General features: G+C 42.3%; 1 protein-coding gene across 1 annotated transcript; it reads left to right on the top strand.

Moving 5' to 3' along the window:
- The first annotated feature begins 476 nt into the window (after positions 1-476).
- lgals8a (galectin 8a) lies at positions 477-11034 on the top strand. Its single transcript, XM_071925209.2, has 9 exons — positions 477-576; positions 1652-1740; positions 2730-2940; positions 3654-3773; positions 4066-4116; positions 5325-5351; positions 6793-6881; positions 6997-7162; positions 10110-11034. Exons 1-9 carry the CDS (start codon positions 538-540, stop codon positions 10257-10259), a joined length of 942 nt encoding a protein of 313 aa, XP_071781310.2. The 5' UTR covers positions 477-537; the 3' UTR covers positions 10260-11034.
- The last annotated feature ends 6876 nt before the right edge of the window (positions 11035-17910 follow it).

Here is a 17910-nt window from a genome sequence, read left to right as displayed (position 1 = left end):
GGTTCATTATATGGTTACTAAGTTTATTTTCACAGGAGCAGCTTAGAAATCAAAGGAAACATGTAATTTGTCAGGGATTTTTTTTTTTACAACATAACTCCCTCTGATTGGCTATGGGAGACAACAATCCCCTGATTGTGTTTTTTTTTTTTTTTCTTGAGTCCCTGAACCGGGTGGAAGTTAATGAATAAGTTATTGGTGTCACAAGACTATAAATTGGATTATATCCCGACAACACGCACACATGTAGAAGGAGCAGACAACAATGTCACCACACCGGACCAGATTTTGTATTCAGAGATGTTCTATTGAGAAGTACATATGAATTTAGCTTGTTTCTCATAAGCGAATTAATAGTAAACAGTAAACAATGCTTGGAAGCAATTCAAAACAATCCAGTGTGGTTCAGTACGAACTAGTTCCTCCTCTCAGAACTTGACTCATCCTTGTAACAGTCAGTCTAGCTCGTTACGTATGCGGAAGTAAGCAACAGTATTTGAAGAAACTGGGCACTGGTCGCTGCTGTGACTCTCCAACATGTCGATCACAAACCCGAAACAGACGGTTTTAACTCCGGTGAGACAGCTTTCTGTATTGAGATTTGAGTGAAATAATTGATGTGAGTCGTGTCCAGTCTTTACATTGACAGCTGAGATTTGTTCGTAAACTAGTCTGAGGCTAGCTAAATCAGTAGCGTATGAGCTAATGCGATATGCTGTGCTCACAGTTATCAACTGCGCCAGTCTCCATTCAAAAATCGGAACAATTCATGCGACATTGGCTTGTAAAACATGATTTAAGTATTTTTCTGAATTTGTGAGGATTGACTGGCAGATTCGGCATACATCTCATCCAGCAAATAACTCTTTATTTCAATAAAATTGTAACTTACATTTGCTTTCACTCTGTTCGCCGCCGCCCACCGGCGGACGAAAAATGTATCAGGCGAAGCGATTCGAAAACTTCACATTTTATTTGAATACGTGCAGCTTGTTGTATTAAATGTATGCCGAATTGAAGAGTGCTTCTTAATGATTTGTAAAATGTCTTAAATCAAGTTTTACCGGGTGTGTACGTTTGCAGATAGTCGAAGCGACATTAAAATTGCCAGAATTTCGAATGGAGTTCGGCGTGGCGTTCATTCTTACAATAGAACGAAACGTAGCGTTTTTTAGCTGCTGGATAACTTGCTAAATCTTTCTTTGGTGTAACGTACATATCTTCCTGATCTGAAACATTAAGCTGATGTGTCAGTGTCCAGCATTAACTCACAGACAGACCGTCTGTGTCTGTAGCTGAAACAACAAACAGGAATGTTATAAAGACAGCAGATCCTTCCTGGTGTGCTTCAGTTTTTGTGTTGTGTGGAATTCACACCAGAGATCAGACAAACGCTGGTAAAGTTTGGTTTTTGGTGGTTTTGTGATGGTGTGTCTTACCTAGCAGCCACTTTGGCAGCTACCCATTTGCCCTATGGAAGACATATTGTTCACAGGTCTGGTTGTCTGAGTCAGGGCTTGACAGCTGTAGTTTCTCACACTAGTTTCCCACTCGTTTGTCTCTACTAAAGATCCTTTGCTTCTCTCCCACTGTTTCCAGCTGTTCCCTCTTGTCCTGGTCGCATCCCTGATAATGTCTGTATTTCCCACAGTCGATTCCCTTTGCCGGGACGATCCTGGGCGGTTTGCTGCCGGGGGAGATGGTTCTGATCCAGGGCTCCATCCCGAGTGAAGCTGACAGGTACGGGGTCCGAGCGGAGGGCGGGGCAGGGCAGGGCAGGGCGGGACAGGGCAGGGCAAGGCGGGACAGGGCGGGGCGGGGGGGCTTATAACACTAAACTCTGAGTTACAGTCTGTTTTAAGGTGATGACACAGCAAGACTTCCTCAACATGATAAACAGATCTATTACAGTGTTGGTGTTACTTTTAAAAGTCATTATTAGGTACTTCATTACCTACGTTACAGAGTTACTCTTTATTAAAAATAACTAGCTAATTACTTTATCGTTCCCCACTTCAAACCCGTGCTGTAGCAATATGGCTTGTGCTGCCATAATGACAAAATGCAACGCAGGACTATTGCTCTGTTTTTCAAACCGTAAGCAAATCTCATTTAGATCAAACAGATTTAGACTGCAGCATGCTGTCTGCACCAGCTGCTGCTGGATTTCCACACATTTTCTACATTTTGTTTACATATGCGCTTACAAAACTGAAACGATATAAAAGAAAAATAAAATTAACGACATTCTAATTTTAAAAAGTAACTAATATCAGGTGCTTTAACACTGGTTTAAGCACCAAACCGGAAGATGCTTGGGATAAAACACTGTCTACTAAGATAAGTAGACAGTAGCCGGATGTCAGGTAAAACGCATCACTTCCTGTGCGATTCTGCTGTTTCCTCCAGTGTTTATCAGCACGCCGCCGCTCAGAATCAGCTGCTCAGAGTCTCATGTTACGCTGATGGTTTGGTTGGAGCTTGGAAAGAAAAACTGCAACACTAAGAGGCATCAAAGAGAATGTTTTGCCACAAAAGAAGTCGCATAGAGCTTTAAACCAATCAGTGGAATGGCTTTAACACTTTAAAACGTAGCTGGTAAGTTGCTTTACTCCACCAGCCACTTTGGCCGGTTACCAGTCATCATTTGGAGTTTTGTTCTGTTCTATAACTCTGTTTAGTTTGACCAGTGAGTTTTGGGCTGGATCAGTTTCTGCTCTGCGTCTCAGGTTCCAGGTGGACCTGACGTGCGGCAGCAGCGTGAAGCCCCGGGCGGACGTGGCGTTCCACTTCAACCCGCGGCTGAAGCGGTCGGCGTGCGTGGTCTGCAACACGCTGCAGAAGGAGCGCTGGGGCCGGGAGGAGATCCTCCACCTGATGCCCTTCGCCCCCGGGGCCGCCTTCGAGCTCCTGGTCCTGGTCCAGACCGACGGGTTCAAGGTGAGACAGGAACACGAAAAAACACATTCAACCTTTAAATCGCTGCTCAAAACTCATTTTTAGAAACCAGCCTTTTTGTAGCGATGGGACGATATATCCAAATTCAATATATCTCAATACAAAACATGTCAATCCATCTGTTGTGTCAGGAACATGAATGGTGATATCAGCTCCATGTTATTCTGCTGCCAGGAACATGAATGGTGATATCAGCTCCATGTTATTCTGCTGTCAGGAACATGAATGGTGATATCAGCTCCATGTTATTCTGCTGTCAGGAACATGAATGGTGATATCAGCTCCATGTTATTCTGCTGTAGTAATCACTAATGAGACTCTTGACCATCACAGTTTCACAAGCTCTCCATCCAAATTATATTATTGTCACTTTGTAACGACATTTTTAAATTGTTGTTTACTTTCTAGCAGCCAATGGCATCGCTAGAAAGATTTGAGTCTCAGAAATAAACAGAATTCTGCAGTCAGACTTTGAACTTTTATTAATTACGTCGTATCGTGGTTTTATCAAATCCTGAACCCCATATCATGTATCGAATCCTAACGTGAGATAAGCAGATCATCCATCACTAGTAAATATGGGTCAGAGGTTAAATATTAAGTGAGCATATAGGAATGTAGTTTAGTATGTCAGTGTGTTCAGTTGTGTGTGTGTGTGTGTGTGTGTGTGTGTGTGTGTGTGTCTCGGCTCTCAGGTGGCGGTGAACGGAGCTCATCTGCTGGAGTACAAACACAGACTGGAGCTGGAGCGGGTCGACACTCTGGCCATATCCGGAAAGGTCAAAGTTGAAGCTATCGCCTTCCTGCCAAGCGCTGTGAGTTTTCATTATCTGGATTCAATTGAATGTATTTATTTTCAGAGTCAGAGATAGTAATGCATGGCCAGAAATGTTGTCGGACAAAAATGACATGTCAGCAAAAAGTACAGAAATTGAGAAAAAATTGCCTCACTGATGTCATGAAACTTCACATAAATAACCATGTAAACTCTCAATAGAGAAAAAGCAGAATTGCAGTTATGTGTTTTTTCCACAGCAGCAGCATAATTGTTAATGTGATGAACCTGCAGGGTTTTATTGGAGCGGTCTGTGTGTTTCCTCTCTTCAGACCGCAGCGTCTCCTGCAGCCGGGCCGCTCAGCAGAGACTCACGGCCGAACGTGAGGAACAGATGCTCTGTGTGTTTCTGCACGTCACTCATATTACTGTTGTTTACTAAAGTTGAGCTAAACATTTTATCGCAGAAATTTGTCTGAGCATGTAGAGTTCACTTCAGAAATGTTTTATATCCATGTTGAGGGAAAATTACTACCTGAAGTTCATCATCAGAGTAAAATACTGAGTAAAATATAGAAAATAGAGTAAAATACAGAAAATAGAGTAAAATATAGAAAATAGAGTAAAATACAGAAAATAGAGTAAAATACAGAAAATACAGAGTAAAATACAGAAAATAGAGTAAAATACAGAAAATAGAGTAAAATACAGAAAATACAGAGTAAAATATAGAAAATAGAGTAAAATACAGAAAATAGAGTAAAATACAGAAAATAGAGTAAAATATAGAAAATAGAGTAAAATACAGAAAATACAGAGTAAAATACAGAAAATAGAGTAAAATACAGAAAATACAGAGTAAAATACAGAAAATAGAGTGAAATACAGAAAATAGAGTGAAATACAGAAAATAGAGTAAAATACAGAAAACAGAGTAAAATACAGAAAATAGAGTGAAATACAGAAAATAGAGTAAAATACAGAAAATAGAGTAAAATACAGAAAACAGAGTAAAATACAGAAAATAGAGTGAAATACAGAAAACAGAGTAAAATACAGAAAATAGAGTGAAATACAGAAAACAGAGTAAAATACAGAAAATAGAGTAAAATACAGAAAATAGAGTAAAATACAGAAAATAGAATGAAATACAGAAAACAGAGTAAAATACAGAAAATAGAGTAAAATACAGAAAACAGAGTAAAATACAGAAAATAGAGTGAAATACAGAAAATAGAGTAAAATACAGAAAATAGAGTAAAATACAGAAAATAGAGTAAAATACAGAAAATAGAGTAAAATACATTAAATACAGAGTGAAATACAGAAAACAGAGGATCCAGTTTGTAAAAGTGTTCTCATTTTGCTAACCAGTTGTTTACATTAGAGTTGTTTACATTAGAGTTGTTTACATTAGAGTTGTTTACATTAGAGTTGTTTACGTTACCCACCTCCTTTAAAAAAATGCCAAAATCAATTTTAATGTTGTGCTTTAAATGATTCTGTAAGAGTAGGTGAGTTTTTCCTGTTTTGTAAGAATATTCTTCAGGTGTTTATTTAACTGGCTTCCTGCGTGTGTGTTCCCTTCCAGGCCGTTCTCTCCTCATCAGGTGACTTGGTGAGTTTTTCCTGTTGCATGATGGTCAATGTTGTTCAGTCAGAGCTTTGTATTGAAAACTCGTGTCATGTGATACAACCATCACAGATCTGCCATGCAGTGTACATTTGATTAAGTTTGTTTTTTCAAGTCAAGTCCACTTTTATTTTTCCAAGGAGGGAAAATTTGTCCAGAATCACATGGAGAAGAAATGATAAAAATGAACTTGTCTGTCTCTTCTTCTGTGGTGTTCACACCAGTTCAGAACACATGAAGAAACAGCTGAATATGAGCGTCAGTCCAGACTTCATTTTGTTCTGCTAGGCTTCCCATCTCCTTCTACCCATAATCCCTTGTGTTTCGGGCTGGTTTCCTGTAATTGGAGTGTCAGTTCTCTTGTTAGAGGACTGAGACTCTCACTGCCGTTATTTGGAGCCACCAGAGGTCAAAGGTCATTGTTCACCTGGACAGACCAACCAACTGAAGGAGGAAAATAAACTGATCTGAACCTGCTGGCTGTTGAACGCAGCTTTAATGTCATGTTGTGGTCAGCTTCTGTTCCTCTTCTTCTACTCCAATAGAAACGTCCATGCCTAGTCTAGCTGTGGTTGTTTTTCATTTGACCCCCGCCCCACACACACACACACACACACTGTGCCATGTCAGCAGTTCGGCCTGGACACTGTAAATAAAGTTATCAGATCAACTTTTCCCAGAAATCCAGTGAACACACGTGGAGACGAGCCTGACAGCCCGGACCGACCGTCTGGAAAAACAGCTTGAGTTGATTTAGCAGAAACCCAATTAAACATCAACTAACTCCAGCAGGCCAGCAGGAGTGTGATGCCGCTGGACTAAAGATGGAGTCTCTACTGTCCACTCAGTAATGTTACAGGAATATGTGGATAAAAATCAGTAGATAATTACATGTGAATAACCAGAGCACATAATGAAGAATGACTTTATTCACCAAGTGCTGTTAATGTGGAGGAATCTGTCATGGTGACATTAGTGCAGAGACACATCTGACAGAGGAGTGACCAAGTCTTTAGATTACCAAGTCAAGTCCAAGTCATTAATGTCAAGTCTCAAGTCTAAATGTAGAACAGCAAGTCAAGTCAGAACAAATCAAGAGTCCAGTATCAATTTAATATCTTAAAGAAAACTAAATATCTAGGACTTTTCAATGCAATATGGTTTTAATAGGATAAAAACTTGGTAAGAGCATCATGAGTTTGATTTCTATAATCAGTTTCAACTTCAATAAATTCAATCATTCCATACAAATTCAGAAAACAGAATTTAAATTCAGTCGTCCGCTGGAACAAATCTCATCACTTTCAATCTAAGTCATTTACACAAACACAAGATCTCAAGTCAAGACTTTAGAAACCTTTTCAAGTCATCAAAGTACAAGTCAGAGTCAAGTCCCAAGTCACCTGACTGCAGGTTGTTTCTGCAGACTCTCCCGTTCAGAGGGCAGCTGGTGAGCGGTCTGAGCGCCGGACACACCGTCACCATCAAAGGACAGACCAGTCTGTATCCACACAGGTACGACAGACAGCAGCACACACCTTCACCTTCACATTCAGTTATTCATATGATGTAGTTCTTCCAAATGGATGAAATGAAAATGTCAAACTTTTCATCTGTGTGTGTGTTCCAGTTTCTGTGTGAACCTCAGAGTGTTGGACAGCGGCGACATCGCGCTCCACCTGAACCCGCGGCTGAAGACCGGCGTCTTCGTCCGAAACTCCTTCCTGTCCGACTGCTGGGGGTCGGAGGAGACCCGGCTGGCCGCCTTCCCCTTCGCTCCGGGACAGTACTTTGAGGTGAGCTCGTGACCTTTGACCCTGACAGGGACGCTGCTTCAACGCCACTGATCAGAAATGTGAAGTTTTTTGGGTTTGTTGCCATGCTGCTTCGATTTTGTTCCTCTACTGTATGTTTCATCTGAGGGGAAACATACACAAACTTTCCCTTTTCATTGTGTGTTTTAATTTTTTATGTTTTAATATGTTAAAATATGGATTTTTTTGGATATTCTGTGCACAAATCTAACAAACTACGACCAGAGAAGAGAATAGTGTTGTCATGAGATGCTAACGAGGGGGAAACATGTTCAGTGTGAAGTTTAAATGTGAGAACACCAGGGGGTAAAGTGGGATTTGGCAGGTGGCGGGGGGGGTAAGATACATAATTGGTGGGGGGGGGTTAGAAAAAAATAGTAATTTAAAACAAATTTCCAGCATTTCTACACCACCTAACCTCTTGGATTAAGTCAAGAAACAGCAACCCTGTATAATGTTAACCAAAAATTTTAAATGATGTTATATTACTAGATTTCAGCATTGAGGTGCTTACATTCATGATTTTGCATAGGCATACTAACCTAAAAACCTATTATTGGGAATCTTGAGAAAGTTTCAGAGCGACAGACACAGAGCATCCCGTAACCATAGCAACTCACTCTCACTCCTGCCTGCGAGAGGAGAGGGAGAGACGCAGAAGAGCCGCTGACTGAGATTACTCTGAGCACCATGCATGGGAATAAATGACAATATAATAGATTAGTGTATATTTCTCTCTGTTCAGATGGTCTGAATAACTCTCTGCTGCACGGTGCTGCGCTGTCAGTGTCTCTTTTCACGCCGCGACGTTATCGGTTATGAATTTGTTTTTCACTGCGTGAGAAAATGGACTTGTGGCGTGAGAGCGTGTGAAAAATGTCAACCGCGTGAGTCTCACGGTCAATGCGTGAGAGTTGGCAGCCCTGTGAACTCGCTTGACATTATTATGTATGAAACTGCCAATCAGATTTATTTACTTATTAATCGAAGGTGCCGGAACGTTCCGGCCCACTTTAACTCCTGGAAAACACTGAACCTGTTGTAGTTTAGATTAGCAGGAAAACACCAGAGACCTGATTAGGATAAACAGACAGAAACCGCCTGGATAACCAGGTTAGATAAACAGACGGATCCCATTAAACCTCTGCAGCTGCTGTGTTTACAAGACAGTACAAGACACCTACTCTCATACATTTTTTGTTGTTGTTGTTTTAGCCTTTATTTAAGCAGGCAAGAGTGAAGTCAAGAGCAAATTCCTGGTTACAAAATGCCTCTTAATGGGGAATTGGGGGGGGGAAATAAACAAGAATAATTGTTGTATTAATAATAATTAGAAAACAGGGAGACAAGATAAGACAGCTAAGAGTTTCCATAAGGCAACAGAAGATCCAATAAAAACAGTAAAGCAGCAGAAACAAGAATCGCACTAAAAGCAGTTAAAATGAATCATAAAGCTACATTGTTACAGATGGAGAAAACGGTTGTTTGCATGAAAGTAAAACACATTACACCTCAGCGGAAAAGACGTGAGTCATCTTCAGCACCTTTATGAAATAGCTGTTAAAGGACAGAATCATCCTGTGGATACTGAGTGATAGATGTGAAGGCTGTGGGGAAAAGTGAGGAGCTGAAACAAGAGAAATAAAGAGAGGAAGCACTTCTAATGCAGAAACTGTTTATTCAGGCACTGCACTGCAGCTGAGGAGGCGTCTGCACCCGAAACACACGGTGTAACGTGCTGTAACTACACTTCCACAGCCTTCTTACATTTGTATTTATGTATAACTCCTTTTTTTCGGCACCTCGTCTTCAAGAGAAAACTTTATCAAACTGCATCATGATTTACAGCTGCTTGAGAAAATAAGCAGCTCAGTGAAGCATCTCGGCAAATTTTTTCTTTTATCGTTTGTAAAATTTCGTATCATGAACATTCGTTACATCCCTAACATAGAAGATTAAAGGGATAGTTCACCCAAAAATGTAAATTCAGTCGTTATCTCCTCATCCTCCTGCCGCTACAAAATCAGATCCATGTTTCTTCTTCATGAGCTCAGCAGCAGGTCTGCAGACTCGCTGCTGGAGAAGCTTTCTTCCAAACTGCTGCAGGGAGTCCGGTCCAGACCTTCAGGCTTCAACAGGGACAGACTGGACCGGCATGAGGATCAGTAGATAATGACCCAATTTGATCTGTTCTTTTAAAGCTGCGTCCTCGTGCTGATAGACAGTAGAAAGCCTGAATCTGACAGCAGCCTCTCTGGCTCTGATTCAGTTCAATTCAAATTGGCTTTATTGGCATTAAATAATTCAGTATCTGTCGCCAGAGCAAATCAGTAATAATCAAAAAAAGTAACAATAATAACAATAAAAATAATGGAACAATAGAAGTTTTGCAATTATTCAATCACACACAAACTCCCTCTGTCTCTCTCTCTCTCTCTCTCTCTCCCTCCCTGTCTCTCTCTCTCCCTCCCTCTGTCTCTCTCTCCCTCTCTCTCTCCCTCCCTCTGTCTCTCTCTCTCCCCCTCTCTCTCTCTCCCTCCCTCTGTCTCTCTCTCTCTCTCTCTCTCTCCCTCCCTCTGTCTCTCTCTCTCTCCCTCTCTCCCTCCCTCTGTCTCTCTCTCTCCCCCTCTCTCTCTCTCTCTCCCCCTCTGTCTCTCTCTCTCTCTCCCTCCCTCTGTCTCTCTCTCCCTCTCCCTCCCTCTGTCTCTCTCTCTCCCCCTCTCTCTCTCTCTCTCCCCCTCTGTCTCTCTCACTCTCTCCCTCCTCTCCCTCTCTCTCTCTCTCTCTCTCTCTCTCTCTCTCTCTCTCTCTCTCTCTCTCTCTCTCTCTCTCTCTCTCTCTCTCTCTCTCTCTCTCTCTCTCTCTCTCTCTCTCTCTCTCTCTCCCTCCCTCCCTCCCTCTCCCTCTCTCTCTCTCTCTCTCTCTCCAGATGATCATCCTGTGCGAGGCTCAGCAGTTTAAAGTTGCCGTTAACGGTCTTCACCAGCTGGACTACAAACACCGGGTCCAGGACCTGAGCCGCATCACCGAGCTGGAGGTGCTGGGGGACGTCGAGCTGCTGGACGTCAAGCTGTGGTGACCTCTGACCTCTGGACCCCCCTCCCCCCTCTCTCCCCCCTCCTCCCCCTCTCAGCCCGAGCTACAAACAAGTGGACTGGACTGGAATGGATAGAAAAGGTTTGAGAAGAGGAAAGTGTAGGAATCCCACGGTCAGGAAAATCTTGGAAAAGTTATGGAATTTGAAAATTTAAGAAAAGGCCGGTGAAAATAAATGTTTTAAGCGGCTGCTGTGAGTCTCAAACAAAACAAATTTTCAGTGTCACAGCTTGTAAAGGTTGCTTTACGTTACACTGCAGCAGCACAGTGATGAAAATTTTATGAAAAAATTATTATGGAAAATAATAACGATTGGACACCAGGTGGAATACGGCAAGGTTGAGTTTTTCTTCCATAGTAACAAATCCATTCCCTGCACCAAAACAAGCCAATCAAACATTTTATGGCGGCCATCTTGGCACCAGATGCCGATTCTGGAGTTTTGAACTGAATGGGAATTGTTTGTTCTGTCTTTTCTGTCTGTTCCAGTTCTGTTTGAACTTCTGTGCTGCAGATCTCAGTTCAGCTGCATGAAGCTGCTCATTCCTGAGTATTTAGTTGTTTCTCTGTGTGGTTTGATTTTCCTTTTCTATTTAACACCTGCAGCCCTTACTGTGTTTTAAATATTGTTCTATAACCTAAAATATTGCACTAATGAAACACTGTTTATTCACACAAATTGTGACTCAGGAATTATAAGGCTCCATCGGACATTTTTGCATCACAAATTGGTTATTCACACAATGTCAAACTACATGAAGTAATAAGTCAAGATAGAAGAAGAAAATGTGGATTCAAAATGCTAATTGAAAAAAAGTGATATTTGGTTTGCTTTATGGGATGTGCAAACTTTAACGCTCAAAATTTCTAAACTACAAATAAAACCTTATAATTCCAAACTTTTTAATTCCAAAACATCTGTTACTTTTGAGGATACCTGAATGTAATTTTGCTTCTTATACAGCTAACAGGTATGCAGATAATTAATCAGTTATTGATGAAGCAGCTCAGGCCGGCATGTTTAGAACAGTCTGTATTTTTGTCATGTATAGATCTATACTCAGTAGCAATAGTAACTTCCACCCTTGTCTTTGAACTTGGGTACTATTTGTTTTCTTAAGAGGGATTTGCATCTGTTCACTGAAACTAGATGGTTTCTCGTTAAAGCTGCACTAGGCAGCTTCGCACACTGGCGACCCCAAATGGCAGCGAGAGGTAACTGTTTGAACTTCAATACCCAGAAGTCCTGTCAGGTGAATCCTGTCAGGCCCGTTCCAGACTCCACGCAAGGCAGAACGCAAGTTCTCCACCTGTGGCAGCTGTCTGCTGAGGCTGCGTTCACACACAGCGTTTTTTCCCCAACCGCCAGCGCCTTTTTCTCATTAAAAGTAACGGGAAGCGGCCGCGAGGCGCACAACAGGCGGCCGCTCCCGAAAAGAGCTGCAGCTGCGTTTTTTCGTCAGAGCGGAGCGCTTTCAAAAGTTGAGAAATGTTCAACTTTTCAGAAAAGCGCCGGGTGACGTGAACTGCTTTTTCCAGCCGACCAATCGTGATGACAGAGACGCCGGCCGTTTCCCATAGCAACAACAAATGTGGAGAAAGTGAAAGTGCCGGTGGAGAAATTGGACGTTGTAATAAGTGAATTTGCGTTACCGCAACAGCGATCATAAAGGCAGTATGGATTATACTGGACATGTATTGGAAATATCTGGTAAGCCTTTGCTTGTTGCACAACACTGTTCTGTTCTGTTCTGTCTGCTAGAAGTGAACCAGCTGGTCAGTGAGCTAGCAGCTGCTCAGCTAACCAGCCGGTCAGTGAGCTAGCAGCTGCTCGGCTAACCAGCCGGTCAGTGAGCTAGCAGCCGCTCGGCTAACCAGCCGGTCAGTGAGCTAGCAGCCGCTCGGCTAACCAGCCGGTCAGTGAGCTAGCAGCCGCTCGGCTAACCAGCCGGTCAGTGAGCTAGCAGCCGCTCAGCTAACGTCAGGTGACGTTGCCGTGATCCGCTTTTTATTTCTCCTCACAAAAAGCGCTCCAGGCAGCACTTTTTCCACATCAAAAAACGCGGTGTGAACCCAGCCTAACACAGTACATGCATGTCCAGCAGCCTACAGCCTGTCTGAGGTGATGCTGCATCTATCCACCAGGGGGAGCAAAGCCACCAGTCTGGAGCATGGACGTGTTATATTAGAGTGCAGAGTGTTTAAAATGGCTCACTTTGATACATTCTCCATCGCTGCCAAAAGACAAAGTTGAAAAGAAGAAGGTACTGTCAGTTGTTTCTGCCATTTTCATTTGTTTACACAGGAAATGACTTCTTCATCAGTAGTTGCTTGTTGTTGAAATGCGTGACATCGCAGCAGACGTTAGCGTCGTGTTTTGGACGGCACGTTTTGCTACGCAAGAAACGCCCCTTGCGTTGCCATTTGCGTTGTTGCATGCGTTGCTTACATAGAGTCTGTAACGGGCCTTAGTTTAGGGATGAGAGGATTTTAATTAGAATTTAATCTGGAGACACAGGGTGAACATGGCGTCTAAATTAGTGGGGAAGGAAGGGACAGTCTTGCCTAACTTGCCTAGTGTAGCTTTAAAAAGCAGATATACGCTGACTGTACAAAATATTCAGTTCCTCTGCTGTTGCCACAAAGTAGAGCGGTGAATCCACATGAAAGCTATGATCCTGCATCGATTTGACCTGTTAAATCCACTTCAGTCATGAAGGGGAAAGTTAGCCTGGAGTGAACTGAGACATCATGGACTGTGGAACAGGAATCATGAATCTCACAGTCAGGAAGATGTTTTAGTGTTTTTCAAGGATCAAATTTGTTAGAAATCTTTTAAGCTGCTCAGATGTTTTTTTGCAGATGACAAGGAAGTTTGTCTCTTATTCAGGGAATGTGTGTGTGTGTTTTGTGAAAGTGAATCAAATGGAGAGTAAAGGCGGTCAGACTGTGTACCGAAGTGTGCAAAACATTACTTCACTTCTCATTCAGTTCCATTGAAAACCAGATGAAAGGCAAATACATCATTTCTGGTTTTGAAGCTAGCTAACTAGCATGGCAGTAGCTAGTAGCCGACTGCAGCTGAATGGCAGCTAGTTAGCTATTAGCTCCCTCCTCAAATTTTGAAACGCCCTCTGTCACACGTGACATCATATCGTTTTTGGTCACAAAGAGCAAAGATTATTCGTTTGGTGAAATCAGATGTGACTCCTGCACAGGCAGCAAAATATGGAAAAGTGTGAAAAGCGATTTCCCAGGTCTTTAAATGTAAGGAAAACGTGTGGAAAGTAAATGCAACTCTGAAGAGGATCTGCATATAATACAGTATATAAGCTATTGACTGTTAGCTTATACCCAAGTTGTAAAACACTGAGATGTGGAATGTAATTTGTAATAAAATGTAAAATGTCTACTAACCCTGTATCTGTATCTATAACTGTTTCCCAAAGCACAGTTGTATCAAACCAGTCTCCAGCCTATAATACTGATGCAGAACCAAGCTGCCATCCATCCTCCTATGCAAATGTCCACTAATCTACCAGTTTATTAACAGCGCTGTGTGCATCTTTCATTACTGTTTACGTTATTTGACGCTGAGAAAGACATTAATAACCAGGTAAAAATCTCAGCCTAGAACACATGCAAGCAGAAGCCAGAAAGCATGAACCCTGTGTGTGTTGAGATGTTCACTTCTGACCATAAATAAACTAACCATGTGAACCTGTTGTGTGTTAATGAAGTCTGGAACGACGACCCAGAGGGAAGGGAAGCAAAAAATATACAAATTTATCATGTTTTTAATGCCTTCATGTGGAATACTGAATATTTGCAGCCTTGAGGCTTCCTACAGTGATATGTAAAGTACCGTTGGTCTCCTTGCCCAGTATCTGACAAGACGACTGGCACCAAAATCCTCTCTGGTAGTTAGTTCTGTGGTGCTTTAGCATGCTAACACGTTAGCATACAGAGTGTAGTATGAAGATAAACCTTTTGCTAATCCAAAACTGGTACTGGTTTTTATTCTGTGGCTTGTAGATTCATAACACCTGAGAAGAAAAATCTCAATCTTAAAGGAATAGTTCACCCAAAAATGAAAATTCAGTCATTATCTACTCACCCCCATGCCAGTAGAAAATCGGGTAAAGTTTGTTAGTCCATACAACAGTCCCAGAGATCCCTCACTGCAGCTTTCTCCAAAACAACCGAAGTTGCTGGAGATTTGTCTTCAGACTTCAAAAAAGAACGGAAAATAACCATAAAATGTCTCCATGCAGCTCTCACAGCATAATCCAAGTCTCTTGAAGCCAACAGATCCCAAAGTGACTTGAAAAGACATTTACACCATTATTTAGCTGAAATCGCCACTCTAGCTGTTATTTCAAAATACATCAGTTTGCACCCCGGCCTCGATAGGTCAGACTAGCTCGAATTAGCAGAAACAAGACTTCCGGTTTGGCCGTTTAACCTTCAAAATAAAAGCGCCAGATTTGAAAATAGGTAGAAATACTGTTTTAAACCAATTACTTTGTATTTAATCGTCAAATTCCATTCCAATGCCATATTAATGTTTGATGTCCACTTTAGTCTCCGTTCTAAATGTATTCTGCACAGTGTAATACATGTAGTGTTTATAGTTAAAAATGGCACATTTGATGGCATTTTTCATTATTATTATGACATCAAACATTAATGTTATATTAAGTCAAGTCTCAAGCAATTAAAACTGGGACTCGAGTCTAAGTCATGTGACTACATGTCCTTGCTTGCCCACCAACATCCAGGAGAGACTGGAAAGCTCTCAGAGAACAGGCTCAGAAGCAGTAAGACTCGGTGTCTCCATTGCCTAAATATGAACCGTTTATGTTCCAAGTCCATTTTTAAAGCCAACATCCCAAGCAAGACTGAAAAGCTCTGAGGAAAAAAACTCTGAAGCAGTTTGACCCTGTCGTTCAAAGAGCTGCACAGCTATTTGAAAGTTTTATTTTCAATTCAAGAGTTTGGTCCACTTTCCACACTTAGGTTGCAAAAGCCAACATCCAAGTAAAGGATTTTTGAAGGTTGTGGGTTCGAGTCTGAGTAAGCTGGTTTGACAGCTGACATCCAGAGGAAAGACTGAACAGCTCTTAGAGAACAAGTTCAGAAACGGTAAGACTCGGTAGCTGTACAAACTTGTACAGGTTGTCTGTTTAAACCCCATATGGGCTATGTAAATCCCAAGTCCATTTGAAAGCCAACATCCAAAGCAAGACTGAAAAGCTCTGGGAAAAAACTCTGAAGCAGTTTGACTCCGTGGCTCAAAGAGCTGCACAGCTATTTGAAAGGTTTCAGTTTCTGGATTCAAGGTTTGGTCCACTTTCTACTCTTAGGTTGCAAAAGTCAACATCCAAGAAAAGACTGAGAAGCTCTGAAACAGTGTGAACAGTGTTGGACGGCTAGACGAGAGGTTGTGGGTTTGAGTCTTTAGTTAACTTTGAAAGCCGACAGAGGAAAGACTGACAAGCTTTGAGAGAAGAGCCGTGAGTGTGAAGGGACCTGGCGGTGCAACGGCGTCGCACAGACCCGGATACGGGGCGGCGGGTTCGATTCCCTCTGCATCACCAGGAGCTGAGGCACTAAAACAAAAAACATTTATAACACTTCTTTCATCATGTATTCTTCCCATAATGCCGATCAACCCGTCAAAACTAGTAAATCATTTTGAGGTTCTTTCTGGGAAATCTCTTCAAGAAGTTACACAGTAATTATCAACTCCTTGTTACCAAAAGCAGAACTATTTGGAGACTCGTTTCAATCTTCATTTGACCCACTTTTGGGTCTCGACCCAGTGCTTGAAAAACAAGACACGCCAACAAGACACTTGTACATAAAAAGTTATGAATTTATTAATATCCACAGTCGTTTATGCAACAGCTGAAGTGGATGAGAGATTCTTGGCACATAACCACATTATGTTTTTGGCATCACATCTGGACTGAATGTGAAGTAGCACACCGCCACTGACAGATGGACGTTACCAGTCCTCCAATCAGCATCCAGAGATTCTCCGAAAGAGGAAGTCTGTGTCTCCGACGCCAGTGCTGATTGGCTGATAACGTCCGTTACTAAGATAGATCATCACCAGACTGAGAATACATGACGAGCTATTAACAAGTCCTGCAGTCGCCGGGTTCCCAACCGCATCTGGACAGCGAGTTCACCTCTGCTCCGTTCACGCACCTGTGGCTGCAAGTTTTAATGGTTCTGTGGTTTTTGCCTCCATTTCCCATAATCCTTCCCTGGCGCTTTAGTGACGTCAGCGATATATAGAAACAGTTATCATATAGCGACTGAACTGACGAGGCTACAGCCAATTTTCACACTGCTAATAATGATCGATAGCAATCAGAATTTCAGAATAAACATCTGGATCATATCAGAGATTTTGACCTTTCCATTTCCATTCAGTAAAGCCACCATTGATATTAATTCTTGTTTAACTGCAAGTTTTTGCTTGGAGACTTTCCAAAGATATAATTCTTTTCATTTGTAGATTAGAGCGTAATTATTTACCTTGTTTACCTTGTTTACCTTGTTTACCTAATACTGTCTGACCACCGGAGCTGGAATGGGACAAACCAGAGTGAAGTTTCTCTTGTTCAGCCCAAAACGTTACTTTTACTTACTTACTAAAAATAAGGCAATATTTTTTCTGGAAAATGTTGTGTCTTTAATATCTGCCATTCAGTGGAGTCTTGTATCCACTGCATCTTAACTGCATTCAATTTTAGGATGGGGCGGCCCCAGAGGGATCTGAACCCTGAACCGTGGCGGTGTCGGTGCCTCGCTCTACAGCTCTGCAGGACCAAGATGAACTCGTGTGTACAGATGGTTTTGGGAAACCCAGTCCTGCTTCATATCGATCCATCGAGAATGAAACGGCGACCCGAAGCGTCGCGTCGCGTCTCCCGCGGCGGCCGGTCGGCTCGGCTGAGAACGAACCGTCGAGCCGGACGATTTCACGCGAACACCGAGCGAGTTCTGAGCCGAGTCGCCGCACCGGCCGCTCGATCCGCACCGACGGGGAGAAGGTCGCTCAGTTTGACTTTGGTCCTGGTCCGAGTGCGGCTGAAGGCGGAGGTCCGTTTGGCACCGGAGTAGCTTATACTGGGTAAACTGAACTGCTTCCTGGTTTCAACAGGAAAACAGCTTTTCACTTCATCAGCATCACGTAGAAATATGAAGGGGGCGGAGTCGGGGGGCGGAGTCAGGGAAGGGAAAGTAAAAACCAAGGAGGGAAGAGGAAAGAAGAAGAGGACGGAGAGGGACGAAGAGATCCAGGAGGCAGTATGGCTTTGGTCCGGAGCCAGCAGGGCAACAGGGGTCAAACTGAGGTCAAACTGAGGTCAAACTGAAGTCAAACTGAAGTCAAACTGAGGTCAAACAGGGGTGAAAAAGAGGTGAAACCACAGAAATTGAATGGATAGAACGGTCCTTCCACTGTTTGTCATGGTAATTTAGCTAATCACCATTTTATGCTGAACTAGCTAAATTATCATAATTTAGCTAGTTCAGCATAAAATGGTGACTAAGGAATTTTAAGTGTTAGTTGCTATGGTGACAGCACAAGTCTGGACATTAAGGTGTAAAGTCTGTCA

Source organism: Centroberyx gerrardi, chromosome 18 (genome assembly GCF_048128805.1).
Source record: "Centroberyx gerrardi isolate f3 chromosome 18, fCenGer3.hap1.cur.20231027, whole genome shotgun sequence".
Classification (NCBI taxonomy): domain Eukaryota; kingdom Metazoa; phylum Chordata; class Actinopteri; order Beryciformes; family Berycidae; genus Centroberyx; species Centroberyx gerrardi.
The sequence above is the reverse complement of the archived record's forward strand: the minus strand, read 5'-3'. Positions and strand labels throughout refer to the sequence as shown.

What these genes read in the sequence shown, in the direction of transcription:
- lgals8a (XM_071925209.2), top strand. Translation starts at nt 538, where the DNA reads ATGTCGATCACAAACCCGAAACAGACGGTTTTAACTCCG. An exon ending in GCAGAGACTCACGGCCGAAC is followed by an intron (nt 4,117 to 5,324) that starts GTGAGGAACAGA and finishes GTTCCCTTCCAG; the next exon opens with GCCGTTCTCTCCTCATCAGG. An exon ending in ACCAGTCTGTATCCACACAG is followed by an intron (nt 6,882 to 6,996) that starts GTACGACAGACA and finishes TGTGTGTTCCAG; the next exon opens with TTTCTGTGTGAACCTCAGAG.